The 16648-nt window shown below is 43.6% G+C and overlaps 1 protein-coding gene across 8 annotated transcripts in view; it reads right to left on the bottom strand.

Moving 5' to 3' along the window:
* The window catches only part of CDC14B (cell division cycle 14B), a 51874-nt gene that overhangs the window by 9110 nt on the left and 26116 nt on the right, over positions 1–16648 (bottom strand). For 7 of the 8 annotated variants that reach the window (XR_013977177.1, XR_013977178.1, XM_080972812.1 and 4 more), the window contains exons 5-12: positions 11346–11422; positions 9782–9848; positions 7373–7435; positions 6917–7004; positions 6116–6346; positions 4507–4645; positions 2699–2852; positions 2112–2212 (exon numbers count right to left, since the gene is read on the bottom strand). Coding sequence is in view for 6 of the 8 variants with exons in the window: in XM_080972812.1 (XP_080828938.1) it covers positions 2112–2212; positions 2699–2852; positions 4507–4645; positions 6116–6346; positions 6917–7004; positions 7373–7435; positions 9782–9848; positions 11346–11422 (920 nt within the window). In the remaining 2 variants the exon portion in view is untranslated. Of the gene's footprint in view, positions 1–8; positions 154–2111; positions 2213–2698; positions 2853–4506; positions 4646–6115; positions 6347–6916; positions 7005–7372; positions 7436–9781; positions 9849–11345; positions 11423–16648 lie in introns of all 8 variants that reach the window. The other variant, XM_080972816.1, reaches the window with a different exon arrangement.

Genomic DNA, 16648 nt, shown 5'->3' with positions numbered 1-16648 from the left:
ACACTTACACTATGACTCTGTCAAGGGAGGTCCTGCTGGACCTAGGTTCTTAACCCATCTAGACAGAATAGGAGGTTGGGAAGAAGGGAGTCACACACAATCCACCAGATGACAATGCTACTCAGGACAGACACCAGCATAGCTAGGAGACATCTAAAAAGGGGTGAGGGTGGGGAGGAAGAGATGGATATGAAATTAAAGGGGGAAATCAGGAACTCTTTTTTTTTTTTTTTTTTTTTAAGAAATGAGTGGTATATTTCAGCCAGTTGAAAAAAGGAAAAAAGCTCTATGCGTGTTCTTTGATGCTGTGGGGGGAAATCCCTTCCCTGTTCAAAGGCCATGCTGTATTTTTAGGGAGATTATTTTAACCTTTGTTTGATTTACAGGGTGAATCTAGGAAGGATTCTGAAAATCACTTTTCACCTCAAATACCCCAAACCCTGTCTTAGCTGGAAATTAACTGACAGATTTGTCCAAATGCCATTTAAGAATACAATTTAAGAGCCTGCTGCATCAGGGTCCATTTAGTCTAGCATCTTCACAGTGGTAACCAGGTACTTGTGGGAAGCTAAAAAGCAGGACCTGAGTGCAATCTCTGCCCTTAAAAACACACAGACACAAAACCTTGTTCATAATATAGCGTACCAATATTAAATGCTCTCTGTGGGAGGGTCCATCAATTCATAGCTGTCAATGTTTCCGTTTACCTCTCTCGCCCTGACCTAGCCACTGTGATCCACGCGACGGTCACCTCCAGACTGGATTATTGTAACTCGCTCTACGTGGGGCTGCCCCTGAGACTGACCCAGAAACTCCAGCGGGTGCAGAATGCTGCAGCGAGACTCCTTACGAGGTCTTCGCTGCGAGATCACATTCACCCGGTGCTATACCAGCTGCACTGGCTCCCGGTGGAGTACAGGATCAGGTTTAAGGTGCTGGTTTTAACCTTTAAAGCCCTATACGGCCTAGGACCCTCGTACCTACGGGACCGCCTCTCCTGGTATGCCCCACAGAGAAACTTACGGTCTTCGAATAAAAACATCTTGAAGGTCCCAGGCCCCAGAGAAGTTAGGCTGGCCTCAACTAGAGCCAGGGCTTTTTCGGCTGTGGCTCCGATCTGGTGGAACACTCTGTCACAAGAGACCAGGGCCCTGCGGGACTTGACATCTTTCCGCAGGGCCTGCAAGACAGAGCTGTTCCACCAGGCCTTTGGCCAGGGCACAGCCTGACTCCCTCCCTCGGCAATCTTCGCAGAGCTCTGGCCCAATGGTTGCCAGTGGCTTGAATTAATTAATTTTATAACGAATGATTTTAGACTGTTGTTTATGCTGTACTTTTGTACTGTTTTATTGTTGTTAGCCGCCCTGAGCCCGGCTTCGGCTGGGGAGGGCGGGATATAAATAAAATTTATTATTATTATTAAAAGAGAAATTTCCTTATTCCAAATAGGATTCCTCGCAAGAAAAGGGAAAAGTTGACAGCTATGCATCAATTAGGCTACATCTGCTTCACTAATATTGGTCTGCCTGATCTAACAGCAACATCAGCATCAAAACATACATACATACACACTTCAAACAAAACACAGAGAGAGATGTGCTGCTTTTCTACATTAAAATTATATTTTTAAAGTATTGCATACTTTTTACCCAATATGCTTTTTTTCTAACCACAATGCACATGCAAAGGAATTTCTTTTGGCCAAAAGCCTTCACACTCACACACACAAACACAGGGACCTGCCCCAGCAGCAGTTTCCCTAAAAGCAGAAAACAAGAAACTTCTAAGTTATGGGTAGGAAAACCAATCCTGGAAGGGCCTTGTTTTGTTTTAAAAAATACACTGAAACAAAGAAGCTTTTAGGCATTGATGTAATGTTCGGTTTAGTAAGTGTTTTGTGATTTAGCCAATAAGCCTAATATGTTAGGAGATGCGGCAGAGAGGAGAATTTACTGATGATAAGGAAATGAGAAGATTTGGACATCAAGGTGACAGCTAGTGGCAATGAATTAATTGTGTGCAACTTTTAGAGTACCTAAAAACATACTGAAGAAGTCAGTCTTTAAGAAAGAGGCTTTTGCATTTACAGATGCAAAATGAAATTAACTTACGTTAGTGGAACTGAGTTTCCTTTTGACTGCCGTTTACTTTTCAGGGCACGAAGCTTATCTCCTTGTGTAACTGAGTGCATTTCTTCTTCATCATCACTGTACTGTAAATAAATGGCAAGTCATTGGAATAATTTATAGTATACTTCAAAGTCTTGAGGCTGAAGCATAAAACTTCATGCATACCAGACCCTCAGTGAACTAATGAACTTTTCACCTAAAGTTGCAACAGATCTCACAAAAACATTTCTTTAGCATTTTGGTGTGTATCTGTTTATTTTCTTGTTAACACAGGCATAAAAACCCACAGGAGGAACGCCCTCTCCCCAGCAACAGAAACTTGTGTGTGTATCTCTCTTCTGCTACTCAAAAAAGAGTATCTAAATTCAACTATATTATGCCCATACCTCACCTGTAGAATGTCCTTTCAATCTTGCTCATTCGTCACACATTTTCCCCTACTCTTAGGATGCTTTTCAGGAATAGGAATACAGAAGAGCATACAAAAAGAATCCAACCACTTTTGCTTTATTATACCCACATTTAGCAATGCCCTAAGATTTACAACAGCACAACGTTCGGGTGATTACCGGTTCAGAATCTTTACTGCTGCCAATCTGACTTTTGGAATCATGAATTGAAATGTCATCTACTCCTGAAAGAATTTTTGTAACAGTGTATTTTGCTGTCTTCCTTAGCTTTGCACGGAGAATATCACCTTCCAACCAAAGTTCTGACTGTTTCCTGTTACGGAGAAAAAATACAGTAGAAATTGCCAATATCAATTTTTGACTACATTTATAAATCCAAATTCATAGGTTAAGCAGAGTCCAGTAGCAGGTGTGCCACCCTCTAATGTGGTACAAAATGGTCTCAATATAGTCATGTAAAATATTTATCGCATTGCATCCAACTATGCCCTTCCATTTGCAGAATTGCTTTGACCTAGCAGTGGTTTCCAGTAATTGGAAAATGAGGTTATTTTTGCCAATTCCTCCTCCTCTTCTCTGCAACACCCTCCCCACCAACAAAAAAAGCAATCTGCTCTGGAGGATTGGTAGAATCTTTGGAACAGCATGGGAAGTAGTGTGGAGGGATACCGGAGGAACAATTAAAAATTGTCTCCCTTACATTAGAGGAGTGGATCTCAGCTGAATCAAAAGCCCTTTTGTGAACAGATGGATGCAAACCAGAGTTACAATTTTATTTCCACCTTGAAAGTTTTACTGAAAGGCAGGAGACAAACATTTCAGAGAGCTATTGCTGTCGTTTGTTTAAAACAATTAGATGTATTAGTAGATGAAAAAGTTGCTTTCAGTCTGCTGGCAGGCTTAATGAGTGCCGAGTGAAGTCTTGCAGTGTACTTGTTTTGTCATACTAATCTGATGCTAAGGCATCAATCAATATCGATATTTTAATCACTGCATTTTAGACATTTCATTGCTATGTCTTGTGCATGTTCTTCACCTTAAAAAACAATAGTTTCATTTCATTTTTGTATACACTTCAGTAGTAATTCATATATATTGATGTTTCTACCCAATTCTGTACCATAGTCTATAATTTTGAGGTTGAGTTTTCTGTTTTCCTTCCCTTTTCTTTAAGGCTTAGTCCAGGCAGAATGTGTGCGCAACTGTACAGGCTCTGTGATTTCAGCTTCTGTCAGTAATGCACATTCAGCTGCTGAATTCTACTGCATACCCCGCAAGTGTCTCAGGGGGGAAAAAGGGACATCCCATTTTTTCTCACGATATAACAGTGGCCATTTGGGTTGCTGCGATGTTGTGCAATTTCATGGTGCAATTTCTCCCTGAAAAAAGCACTTTTGGGGGGGCCGCAATATCGCATGGTGCCCCAAAACATGGATTTTGGGGCGCTGTGCCTGAAGAAAGCAGTTTTTTTGGGGGGGGGCTGCAGCACAAAATCACATGAGATCACAGCAACCAAACTGGCTGGTGTGCTCTCACACACAAAAATGGGAAGATGGTGTCTGTAAAGAAGGCATCCCTGATTTGGGCTTCATAGTGTTGGAAGGTTTGCTACTGATGGGAAAGCAAGTCAAAGACACACAGCTCTAACCAGATGCCGGTGATTGTAGGCTGCTTATACTGCAGTTTCTGATTTATGTGTAAAGCAGCAAGCAGCAGACCAAGCCAGCGGTCAGAATTACCAGTGTCTTCAGAAGGCACACTGCCAATCCCTGCTCTCTATGTGGGTAACTGCTGTTTTATGGTCCTAACCTCCTTTAACCTATATTTAATATATCAGAAGGCAGAATGGTCATTACCAATTTGTGTGAGGCCAGGTCCCGGTCACAGCATGCAAATAATTAAATAGCTTCAGCACTGATTCAATCTTCTGGAGGGGGGGGGGGAAATGGGTTTAAAGGCTTACTTACTCTAACAGGAAGTGCTGCTGTGCTCCAATCACAGAGCCAGGTCTGCAGATTCTAATCCAGGCAATAGCTTCAGCAGCAGTCATCCTGTAATGCTTCATAATGTAACAGGCTATAAGTGTGCCAGTTCTGCCAAGTCCAGCTGTGTGGAACACAAATAAGCTCGTTCTTTTTTCTGGCTTTTGCAAGCAGATCCTCAGTCAGGCTTTATCATGCTTGTATGCTCCCTCTGCAAACCACAATTGCTTGGGCCCTACATTTCTTAGGCCAGGCCTTCACAAAAAGGAACCCCAAACACATCAGGCCATGTATTGTGTATGTGTGTGTGTGTGTGTGTGTGTGTGGGACACACGATATAGCTCAGTCATACATCACATGCTCTACATGCAAAAGGTCCCAGGTTAAATCTCCAGCATTTCCAGTTAATAGGATCCATCAGGATGCAGATAATGAGGTTGCCCCTTCCAGCCACTGCCAGTCAGAGCAGACAGCCCTGGGCTAGATGCACTAATAGTCAGACTTGCTATGAGGCAGTTACCTATGTTCCTATTCTGGCTTGAGATAATACTCTTTTCTGTAACTGACAGTATTCTCTGTGGTCAGCTCAGAGTGCCCTGTTGATGTATTTTATAAACAAATTTAAACAGCAAATGCTTGAGCAGATCCAACCCTGGATGAAGCTCCTCAGCTTTCATCAATCTCTTCAAATGGTATGGAGATGCTCCAGAGCTGAGCCACCTGTGGCCCTCTGGGGAAATGGCGGGGGGGGGGGTACCCAATTTTCAACAACTATGCTCCCTCCTAAACCCAAGTTGCTCACAGCTCACCCCATTCAGGAAGTGCTCTCCAACCTGTTTGGATTCAACACACTGTATCTGTAATCAAAACTTTCTAAATTGCACCGAAGGCATACCTGGACATAAGGTGGCAGTCAAAAGTTTGTTCTGGAAGGGATCTTTCAAAGTGAGCTTAGCTTTCGATACCCAGATTTGTAATACACAAAAAAGCAAACTGAAATATATCCATATGTTATTCTGTAAGGATGTGCACCTTAATTATTACTTCTAAAGGCTTGAGCTGCACATTGTCACTTTTCTACCATAAAAAACTTTCATAAGTTATCACTACCTCCTGGGTGACTTATGATGAGGCTTACGTGTAGCAGCTGGCCTCGCTGGGATGCTCTTTATTTACTACACATTTATGCAGGTAACTTATTTATTTCACATTTGTGCTTGTTACAGTTTAGTGGAATCCACTGGAACACAGGCCGAAAACAGAATCTTTAGAGGCTTACTGCTTCCATTTCTCAGACTCTATTTAAACTATGTATGATTAGCAAGATTCCACATGGAAGTTGGAAGTAGTAACCTAGCAAGAGGCCACAGCACTTAGGGATGAGATGGAAGAAAAAGGAGACTTCCAACATTCTAGTGAAAGAGATGTCAGAATCCTTGCAGTACAAATGATTTTTAAGAGAAACTGGTGATTTCGGTCAAACTGCTAAAAAAAATGCTGTGTAATGGCTGAACTAAGTGATGGTTAATAATGCATGCAGTGAATGCTATCCCAAAAAGTTAGTGTCGATTACTTTAACTCATGATTCCTGTACCTTTGCAATGAACTGCTATAGCACCTTCGGCATTTTCACAAATACTTAGGAATGTTCTGATGATGGCATCATTAGGTATACTTCCATCAGCAAAGAAGAGTTCATAATGCTCAAACCCTGCATCTTTAAATCTCCTTGCATCATACACTCTCTTGTTTAGACGGATTATAGTGGTAACATTATGTCTTCTGAAGTAGGGAAAATAGGCCTCGGGGGCGTGGTGTGGGTAACCTGGAAGAAAGGAACGAATGAACATTTACGGCAGTGTAGAACAAAATATCAAGCAAGCCACCCAAATACCCCACCAAAACCTATCAACCCAGCCCGTTTTCAAATACTGATTTCTATAGTTCAGCAATGTCCAATCAGGTGACCGCGATCGACAGGTAGATCCCAGGAAGATCGCAGCTGGTTGCAGGATCGTTATCGATCGCGGGATTTAAAGCAATGTATAATGAATGTTTGCGCCCCCTGCCCCGTTCCTACGTAGCTTCAAAAGGGCGATCGTTTCTAGTCTGCTGCTGACATTAGTTGGCTTTATTGTTTTGTGTGCTTGTTAGTGTTGTAGTTAATGGTTAGCCTCTCCCCCCCCCAAAAAAATCTCAACAACTCTGGCCTTTCCCTCCTAAAATAAGTTCCTCCTCCCTCCAGTGACAATGGGTAGATCATTGCCAGTTTTTTTATACTGGGAGTAGATCACAGTCTCTTGGGAGTTGGACGTGGCTGCTGTAGTTGGTAATGCAGAAAGTAACAGAGTAATGTATTGTTTCCGCCGCAAGTGCCTCTATCTTTTAAACATACCATTTTCAATTTTACTTCTTGAGTGTGGGCCACTGAAGGCAATGAATTTTTTTGGTATTATCCAGTTAAAGTCTCCATTTTCAGCCCTCTGTTAAGAAAACATAAGAATTGTTTACTTCATCCCTAAAACATCCCTGACATTAGTCACATTTGCTTCGGTGAACATAGTGAGGATGACGAGGAATGCTGATGTAAGGTTTTGCAGAATAAGAATGTGTAATTCCGATTTCATCTGGGATTATAGACCACATGCTCTCACACTGTCATGCGACAGCCTTAAGTGTATTGAAACATCTTTTTGTTATTTACCTTACTTTCCTTGACTCCACATACTTAGATATAGACTATCTTGAAAACAGAAAAAATCAAGAGCTATAAGTAATGCATGCCAATTTTAAGCAAAGACAGTCTCAGCAGTAATTATAAGTAGACATCAGTAAACAGAATGATGCTTACCTCATAGTGTTCATATTCATCTACATCAAATGAATTGAAATCAAGGAAGCCATACCGCAAAGCCTAAAATTTGCAAGAGAGCAACTTTAAAAACAACAACATAAGCCTTGTAGAATGGACCATAAATGATCACTTTTAGTCTGTCTCTTTTACCATTCCATATTATCTACATTGTCTGAACTAAAACTTTACTTATGTAAATGATATATGCAAAGCACTCAGAAATTGCTATGTAAGTGTAATTATGACTACCATTCCTGCTCACACAATGGAACTTTCCCAACACATAATAATAATAATAATAATACAGTGGTACCCCGCAAGACGAACGCCTCGCAAGACGGAAAACCCGCTAGACGAAAGGGTTTTCCGTTTTGGAGGCGCTTCGCAAAACGAATTTCCCTATGGGCTTGCTTCGCAAGACGAAAGCCCATAGGGAAATCTCCGGGACAGCGGGGAAGCGCAGCGCGTCTTCCCCACTGTCCTCGGACCTCCTCCCCCCGCCCAGCATCGGAACAAAGCTCCGATGCCGGGCGGGGGGGGGGGGAAATGCCTCCTCCCGCCGCCCGGCATCGGAACGAAGCTCCGATGCCGGGCGGGGGGGGGGGAAATGCCTCCTCCCGCCGCCCGGCATCGGAACGAAGCTCCGATGCCGGGCGGGGGGGGGGACGCCTCCTCCCCCCCCGCCCGGCATCAGAACAAAGCTCCGATGCCGGGCGGGGGGGGAACGCCTCCTCCCCCCGCCCGGCATCGGAACGAAGCTCCGATGCGGGGGGACACACCTTCTCCCGCCGCCCGGCATCAGATGGCTTTCCTGAAGACTTGGGGTGGGAGGAGGGTTTTCCTTCCCACTGCCAACATTCAGAATGCTGTTCTGAATGTTGGCGGTGGGGAGGAAAAACCCTCCTCCCACGCAAGCCCCGGGAACAGAGGGAAAGCGCTGCGCGCCTTCCCCTCTGTTCCCGTACCTGTCCTGAAGGCTTGCGGTGGGGAGAAAAGCCCTTCTCCGCACTGCCAGCCTGGCAAGCGGTTTCCCTAGGAACGCATTAATTGATTTTCAATGCATTCCTATGGGAAACTGTGCATCGCAAGACGAAAAACTCGCAAGAAGAAAAAACTTGCGGAACGAATTACCGTATTTTTTGCACCATAACACTCACTTTTTTCCTCCTAGAAAGTAAGGGGAAATGTCTGTGCGTGTTATGGAGCGAATGCCTACGGGTGGCGGGGGGGGGGGATCTGCTGCAGTTGTGAGCAGAGGATCCATGGTTCCCCTTCCTTCCCTCCTCCGTGGCTCGCTTTGAAACAGCAAAGCGGGAGAAGAGCCGCTGAGTGGGGAGGAGAGAGGGACAGAGAGCCTGCTTGCTTTAAAAGGAGTAAAGCGGGAGAGGAGAGTCCGGTTGGCTCCTTTAAAGCAAGCAGGCTCTCTGTCCCTCTCTCCTCCCCACTCAGCTCGCTAAATAGCATTATTAGCATCATCCTTCTCCACACACCCCATGCGTGCTCCTTGTCCCTTGAGTGCTTTTCCTTCCCTCCCCACTTAAAACGTGGTTACAAAGCACGGATCCACATGGATCCTAAGGATTTTTGCACTGGGTCACCCCAAATTCACCATCAGATCACATAGCATGTCCATGGCTACATCTTGCACCAAAAAAATCACGTACCCACTGTTGCCTGGGGTCGCAGTGGTGCACAAACGTGGTTACAAAGCATGGATCCACATGGATCCTCAGGATTTTTGCATTGGGCTACTCCAAACTCACTGTCAGATCACATGTCTGTGGCCACAGCATGAACCACAAAAATCATACAGCCACTGTTTTGTTTAGAATATTTTTTTTCTTGTTTTCCTCCTCTAAAAACTATGTGCGTGTTATGGTCTGGTGCGTGTTATAGAGCGAAAAATACGGTAATTTCGTCTTGCGAGGCACCACTGTAATAATAATAATAATAATAATAATAATAATATTTTCTTCTCCTTCTTCTCCCCCTCCTCCTCATTGCAGCCTCCCCCAAATCCAGTCACTTCAGTTTAATGTACTTATTTAAAATCATGGGTCACCACAAAGCTAATAAAAATAGACAACAGCTTGCTTACTGACCAGTGAAAGCCCACTCCTGAGGGTCAGAGGACCCTCTAGAATGATGCATTGTTTGGAATGAGAGGCTGCAAGAAGAGGGGGATTGATAGAATTTGGGGAGTGGGAGACATCATACAAACACGGAAGTGCAGTCTGATCTCACTATGGATCCAAACCATAATTGTGGTTTGGCTTATTTTCTCCTCTTCTTAATTATCCAATCTTTTGGAAGAGTAATCTTTCATATTTCAAACTGCCCAGAATCCCATAAGGTTCTGATCAAAGTACAGGGTTCCAGATCACACATGGAATTTATTTTACTAACCTTATTTATCGCCTGAAAGCAGTCGAGCAGCGTTAGATGAAAACTGCAGGTACCAAACGCAGCATCCCTGCAAGGCACACAAGTGTGAACTCAATGTTGGCCAACTTTCCTAAGGAAAATTTTGTAGGCTTCCTGACTTGGCTACAACACACTCTAGCTAGTGATTTCTATTAGAGTCATACCTCGGGTTAAATATGCTTTGAGTTGAGCGCATTCGAGTTGTGCTCCTCGGCAACCCAGAAATAACGGAGCTCGTTACTTCTGGGTTTCACCGCTTGCGCATGCGCAGACGCTCAAAAGGACGTCACGCACATGCGCAGACGTGCCGTCGCTAGTTATGTTTACCTCTAGATGCGAACAGGGCTCCGGAACGGATCCCGTTTGTATCTAGAGGTACCACTGTAGTTAACAGCAAGCAGATAAATACGTGTCAAAAGGACATTTGAACCGTTTCCAAGTTTTGTGGCACACAATTACTGCTTTTCCAGCAAAAGCCAAATGGTCTCAATGTATGGGCGCTGGTTCCCTAAGCCACACCAGTGGAGCAGTGCCATGGCAAGGAAGGAACTTGTTGTGGCTGGTTGCCTTGCTCTCTTGGGTCAACAGCAAATGCGAGAGAAATGGCAGAGAGGTCAGGCTGGCTCACTCCACTAGCTGGAGTCTGTCCATCCTTGCTGCCCACGGCCAACCTGCCCCTTTCTTGAGAGCTCTCCAGCTAGCAGATGCTACAAGCTTCACTGAGGCTCATGCTGACCACCATGATGAGATGAGAGGAGTATTCATGTCAATGCGGGGAGCATCCTGTGCCAAGCTAAGTCCCAACTGCTCGATTCGTTTTCTGGAATGATCTGCCCTGCATGTGTGTTGAATTCTCAGCTCTGGGTTCATTTGCTATGCTAGACATTAGTCGGCCACAGGTGGGAAACTAATTTGCTGCACTTGGAAGATGTGTTGTCATGGGGGCAAAATCCACTAGCCACTTAAGTAAGTAGTTAGCTTGACCCCCCCCCCCCATCAACCTTGAAGCCTGCAGCTGCAATCCAATAAACACTTATTGGCGGGGGGGGGGGGAGCCTTGCTGAACTCAGTGCACCTTACCTGACATGAATAGGATTGCACTGTGTTTGTGTCTACATGTTCGAGAAGTGTTCGGCTGGTGTAAACACAAAACTATATTTTAGGGATCAGTAACTAAACAACAGTGTTAAAAATTGCTTCCTTAACACATTTTGCCATAGCAAATTGCATGGGGCTCCCCTATCTGGTTTATTTTTGTTTAAGGATAGTAAGTCTTGAGCACGCATGTAAAAAAGATCTAGAAAAGTCTTCACCAATCAGGTGCTCTCCAGAGGTTTTGGAGTTTAACTCCCATCCTTCCTAACCACTGACCGTATTCTTTGGGGCTGATGGAAGTTGGATTCTAACAGCATCTGGAAAGCACTAAGTTAGTGAAGGCTGAGGTAGGAATTCCAAATGGGCAGGGGATCAGTTTCTCTCCCTGCCAAGAAAGGGTAAAATGAATATTTTTAAAGGATGGGTGGTTTTAATACATGCTTTCATTTACCTGAAAGGAAGATATGTCACATTTTCAGACACTAAATGCCTGTATATGTTTTCTGGAGATTCCCTCAGATATATTATCTATTTTGGAAACAGAGAGGAGAAAAAGGGGAAAAAAACATTCATATGGTACTTTTAAGTTAACTACAAGATAATATTCTCTGCAATTCTCCCACCCACCAAAGCAAGGCATACAGTAGGACAAAGGATAGTGTGCATACAGTGATACAGAGAACTGGCTATAAAGTAACATGGCGGTCAATACAAAGCCAGAAAAAAGGCAAATAGAACCAATAACCATTCTGCATACATAAATGCTGTTCAAGCTCCAGAAAGTGTTACTGCAGTAGAATTGCAGATCAGAATTAGATTCCAGTTCAAAACATTGCAACGTTTTCTTCATGAGCCATTAGCATGTCCCAAGAAATTTTCAGAACCATCAAATGGGTCATTTTTTAAACTAACAGGATTGGCTACAGAAGACTTTGCCTGCACAGCAGTCTGGCATGTAAGCAACCCAAGCCCAGTGTTATGGTTACTACTGGTACAACCATGTTGGAACCAATTCACACAAACTGCTTTTACCAAGGAGCACAGCACCCACGTGATTTGACAACTCTGGTGGAATCCACACCATGTCCACAATATATAAGCTAGGCCTGACTCTCACAACCAGCCTACACCTGCTTGCAAGGGTGAGACTCCTATATGTACTACTTATTTTTATAGTGTGGTAAACAAATAACCTCTGGAATCATACACCTAACTTTGTCATACAGGAAATGCAAATTATTTTAAGCCTCCATCAGCACAAGACACGAACTGTGACTGTTCTCAAACCGCCTATTTAATCATTATTTTAAATACTAAACAGTTTGCAATGAAAATTTATAGAACTATGCTTCATTAAAAATGAAAACAGAAAATATAGCATAAGCAAAGTTTAACAACTGTACACGCTTCTATCATGTTTCACCCGCCCCAGTTTTTAATCCTTAAAATATTAAAAATGCTAGGTGATACAATTTTGCAATCAGCCTTCCTAAACAACTGTGCTCTCCTAGTAGACAAAACAAAGGATAAAATTATAGGCAAAAGATAATTCAGCAGCTGCAATTCTTGATTATCCAATTAGCATTCCCAATACAATATGGCTGTACACAAAGCAATTATCCATTGCATGGACTGAAGAGACACGTCATGTTTCAATAACATTCAAGTCCTGTTTTGATGAACAGATGCTACACAAAGTAGCACAGCTGAGTAGTTTTAGTCTCTGGAGTTACTGGTCTTAAGAGGGGACCCCTGCTTACATGGCAATCTGTATTCAGTTACTTCAAAAGGGGGGGGGGAATGAGCATTGTTGCACATGGGGGCCCTCCTGCACATTCTGATTAGTAGGGTGCTGGAATCGTGTCACAACACCCCCAGTGGCTTGTACGTTCAACAGCACAATCTATTACTGTTAAGCTTGAAGGAGAGCTTTGCTGGCTATATGCACCAATGAAGTGAATAACAGGACCCCCACCCCACCCCTACAAGGGCTTGGAAATTAGAAGCACTGCACTTGGAAAACTACCTTGCTTAAATTTCTTTTCAAGAAATGCAGCTTCAAATTGCTTTGAACACAATGCTGTCCTATAAACAAGTAAAATACTATTGCAGAAATGTTCAGGTTCTTCGGGAGTTGCTTCTACGTAAAGTGGGACAGAACATCTGATGTAAAACCTCCCAGTCTCAATTCATGTACATCTGCATCTGCTGGGTGAGAGCTCTGGACAGTCAGGCTGGAAGTTCTGGTATACTTCGTAAGTGATAACCTATTAAAACCATGTCCTAACAAAGACCATCTCTTCCGTAAGGATGTTGCAATGGTATCATAAGGTGAGGGTGGGGGGAATCAGTGGAAGAAAGCACTTTTCTAATGGGGGACACATAAATTGTTAAGGTCACTCCCGGTGGAGTACAGGGTCAGGTTTAAGGTGCTGGTTTTGACCTTTAAAGCCCTATGCGGCCTAGGACCCACATGCCTACGGGACTGCCTCTCCTGGTATGCCCCGCGGAGGACCTTAAGGTCCACAAATAACAACACTTTGGAGGTCCCGAGCCTCAAGGTGGTTAGATTGGTCTCAACTAGGGCCAGGGCCTTTTCAGTACTGGCCCCGACTTGGTGGAACGCTCTGTCACAAGAGACTAGGGCCATGCGGGACTTGACATCTTTCTGCAGGGCCTGCAAGACAGAGCTGTTCCACCTGGCCTTTGGTTTAGACTCGGTCTGACCCTTATGTTTCCCTCCCCTTATGGTCTTGATTTATCAGCTACTTTAAAATGAGGCTGCATTTTAAATTGCATTTTAACCTGTATTTTAAATTGACCCCCCCCCCCCCCGTTTCCCCCTATTATGTTTTTACTGTGATTTTATTGGTGTTAGCCGCCCTGAGCCTGGCTCTGGCTGGGGAGAGCAGGGTATAAATAAATTTTATAATTATTATTATTATTCACCATGATTTATCTGCCAGAGCTGTCTCCTCACCTTGCTCTAAGACAGGGGTGAGAAACCTCCAGCCCATCTTGGTCTGCCAGGTCATTTCCCTTCACAAGCCACACCCACCTATCCATCAGCTGACAACACTAGGTGGTGTCCGCAGATGGTGTGGGGCCAATCCTGCTGGGTTGTTGCTTTCCCACTGCCTTCTTTGTAGGAAATGTGTTGGTGAAGCAGACCTCTCCACCTGCCACAGTGGGTCTGTCACGGCTAAAAATTGGCCACTGTTTCTTTAATGCTAAAAGAACTAAGTCAGCATGAGTCAGTGGCCTACAATGACTCATGCAACCCTTCACCAAATTGCACCTGTATATATAGAGTGGCCAATGTTAGTGTTGGGTGTGGGTTGGTTGGATGGTAGAAAGCTAGTTGCGTTTGGTGTGGGTAAAAGCTGTTGGTCGTGGTTGGAGAAGATGACTTTCTAAGAATAAAAGCAGCATTCTGCAAAATACTCTTTCTTAAGGACTCTTTGTGCCAACTAGGGTCTGAGGACCAGGCAAAGGAGGCAAAGGAGGTCAGAACCTTTTTCTTTTTCAAACACTGACAGGGTCAGCTGAACCAATGGATTCAAGTTACAAGAAAGGAGATTCTGACGAAACATCAGGAAGAACTTCCTGACAGTAAGAGCTGTTCAACAGGGGAAGAGACTCCCTTGGGAGGTAGTGGACTCCAGTTTTTAAGCAAAGGTTGGATGGCCATCTGTCATAGATCCTTTAGATGATATTCCTACATTGCAGGGGGTTGGACTAGATGACCCTCGGGGTCCCTTCTAACTCTACAATTCTATGATAATACGATTCTAAGTCTAATAACAACCTCCCTACCAGGCACCGAGTCCACAACTACTTATTTTCAACAGTACTTCAGCAAAACAATCTCCCAGATCATTCAATGGCCCAGTGACATGAGCCTATTTACTGTCATTACTTTTCCCAGTTAGACACAAGCATGTAAAAACATTACAAATCTTCAGAACAGGTTATGTTTTTGTTTTAAATGGTTCTGGATGCAAGTGCGCGCAAGCTTGTGAATGTATCATCAACCAATAGCTTTATTTTCTTCAAAACTCAGCCCAAGGTACCGTGCAGACAACACTAGCTGGCTGTAACCCTGGTTAAAGGATTAAGAGTGGTTCATCAGACTTCATAATCCCTGCCCCAGCCCTTCCCTGCTTCGGTGTGTATTCCTTCTCCTCACTAGATCATTGGTACAGATACCGAATCATTGCATAGGCAGGCACAGAGATTCAAGTGCAAGAGGGAACGTCCATTCCAGATTCCTTAACCATGGTTAAGAAATGGGTAGCAGTTCATCTGCTCCTGTCACAGGAAGTATAACTGAATTGGCATTTCTATACCCTATCAGTCATGCAATATTCTGGGGAATTATAATATACAACTGATCTGAGTTAAAGTTAAAACAGTTGACTTGTGGTCAAGTGTGTGTGAGAGAGAAACCTGTGGAAGTTAAGTGCATATTTTTATTTTTAGAAAAAGTAGAACTTTAAGCCCTTGTATTCTATAGATTTTGTTTTGTTTTTTAAATAGCAACTCTTCATCAGCTTTACAAAAGAGTGGGAAAGAAAGCATCACAGAAGGACAGAAAATAAATAAATACAGCAGAAATGACTTTCCTAAGCCAAGGCACAAACATAAGTCATAAACTGTTTACAATAATAACACTGTGTAAAAACAGACTACAGAAGCAACTTGCCTAGTCGGCAGAACCAGTACCCTGGCTTTCTGGCAGTGGGTTACTATTGCTTTCTGGGAGGGTTGATACAATGGGGAGGTCAGCGCAGTGCAAATCCACTCATAGAACCAATCTGGCACTCCTGCCAGTGTGTTTGCACTGCACTGACCTCCCAGCTGCCTAATGCCTCTTGGTAGACAACAGCAACCCACCTGCCAGGAAGCTAGAGTAGCAGCTGCACTCTACCAAGAGACAGCTTCTGTAAACAGGTATAAAAATGAAAAGTCACAGGAGCAGGCAAACATTGAGACCTTGCAGAGATCAAAGAAGAAGATTGCATATTATTCCTTGGGGAAATGAGACACAACCACACTGGTGAAATATGCACCCTTAGAGGGGGAGAAAACATTGTAAGGGGGAAAAACCCAGCACAACCCAATACAGGTTTTAGAAAAGAGACAGGACACAAATACACTCACGCCTGTTTGCTTAAATGTAGAGAAGGCTATGAAAGCCAACACAAGATACACAAGAAACCCTGTTGGTATCAAATCCCCATGCATTAACGTAGAAATTTTTAATTTAATTTCAGGTACTACTGGAAGTACTAATGGAAAGGTTAGATATTTGAATGGTACATCAGCAGTGATGATTCTGCTTCGGCAGCGCCATCTAAAATAAGGTTATATCTAGAAAAGTTGGCAAACTGAACCTAGGAAGGATTAAGGGAAAAAAACAAAGAACACAAGAGGTGAAGGAAACTGCTTACCCTGAAGGAAGAAGATGAGAAAATAAAGTACACAGAGATGAGTCCTGGAGATGACCTGAATTACAGCAATTCTTGAGGGTAGGACCCAAGAAGGGTAGCCCTCCAAAAGGACATAATTAGTGCCAAGCCTGAGAAAAAGAAACACTGTTACTAAGTTAATGCAGGATTTGGGATACAGAGCTGAGATGGAGGCAGGAGACAAAGGAGGAGGACAGGACACACAGGAGCTATTTCTGAATTAAAACAGACAAAGAGAGTCAGAAGAAAGGATATTAACCCGTGAAATAATAGAGATCAAAAG

The sequence above is a fragment of the Podarcis pityusensis genome (assembly GCF_964106645.2).
Source record: "Podarcis pityusensis genome assembly, chromosome: 11".
In the NCBI taxonomy this organism is placed as follows: Eukaryota; Metazoa; Chordata; class Lepidosauria; order Squamata; family Lacertidae; genus Podarcis; species Podarcis pityusensis.
The sequence above is the reverse complement of the archived record's forward strand: the minus strand, read 5'-3'. Positions and strand labels throughout refer to the sequence as shown.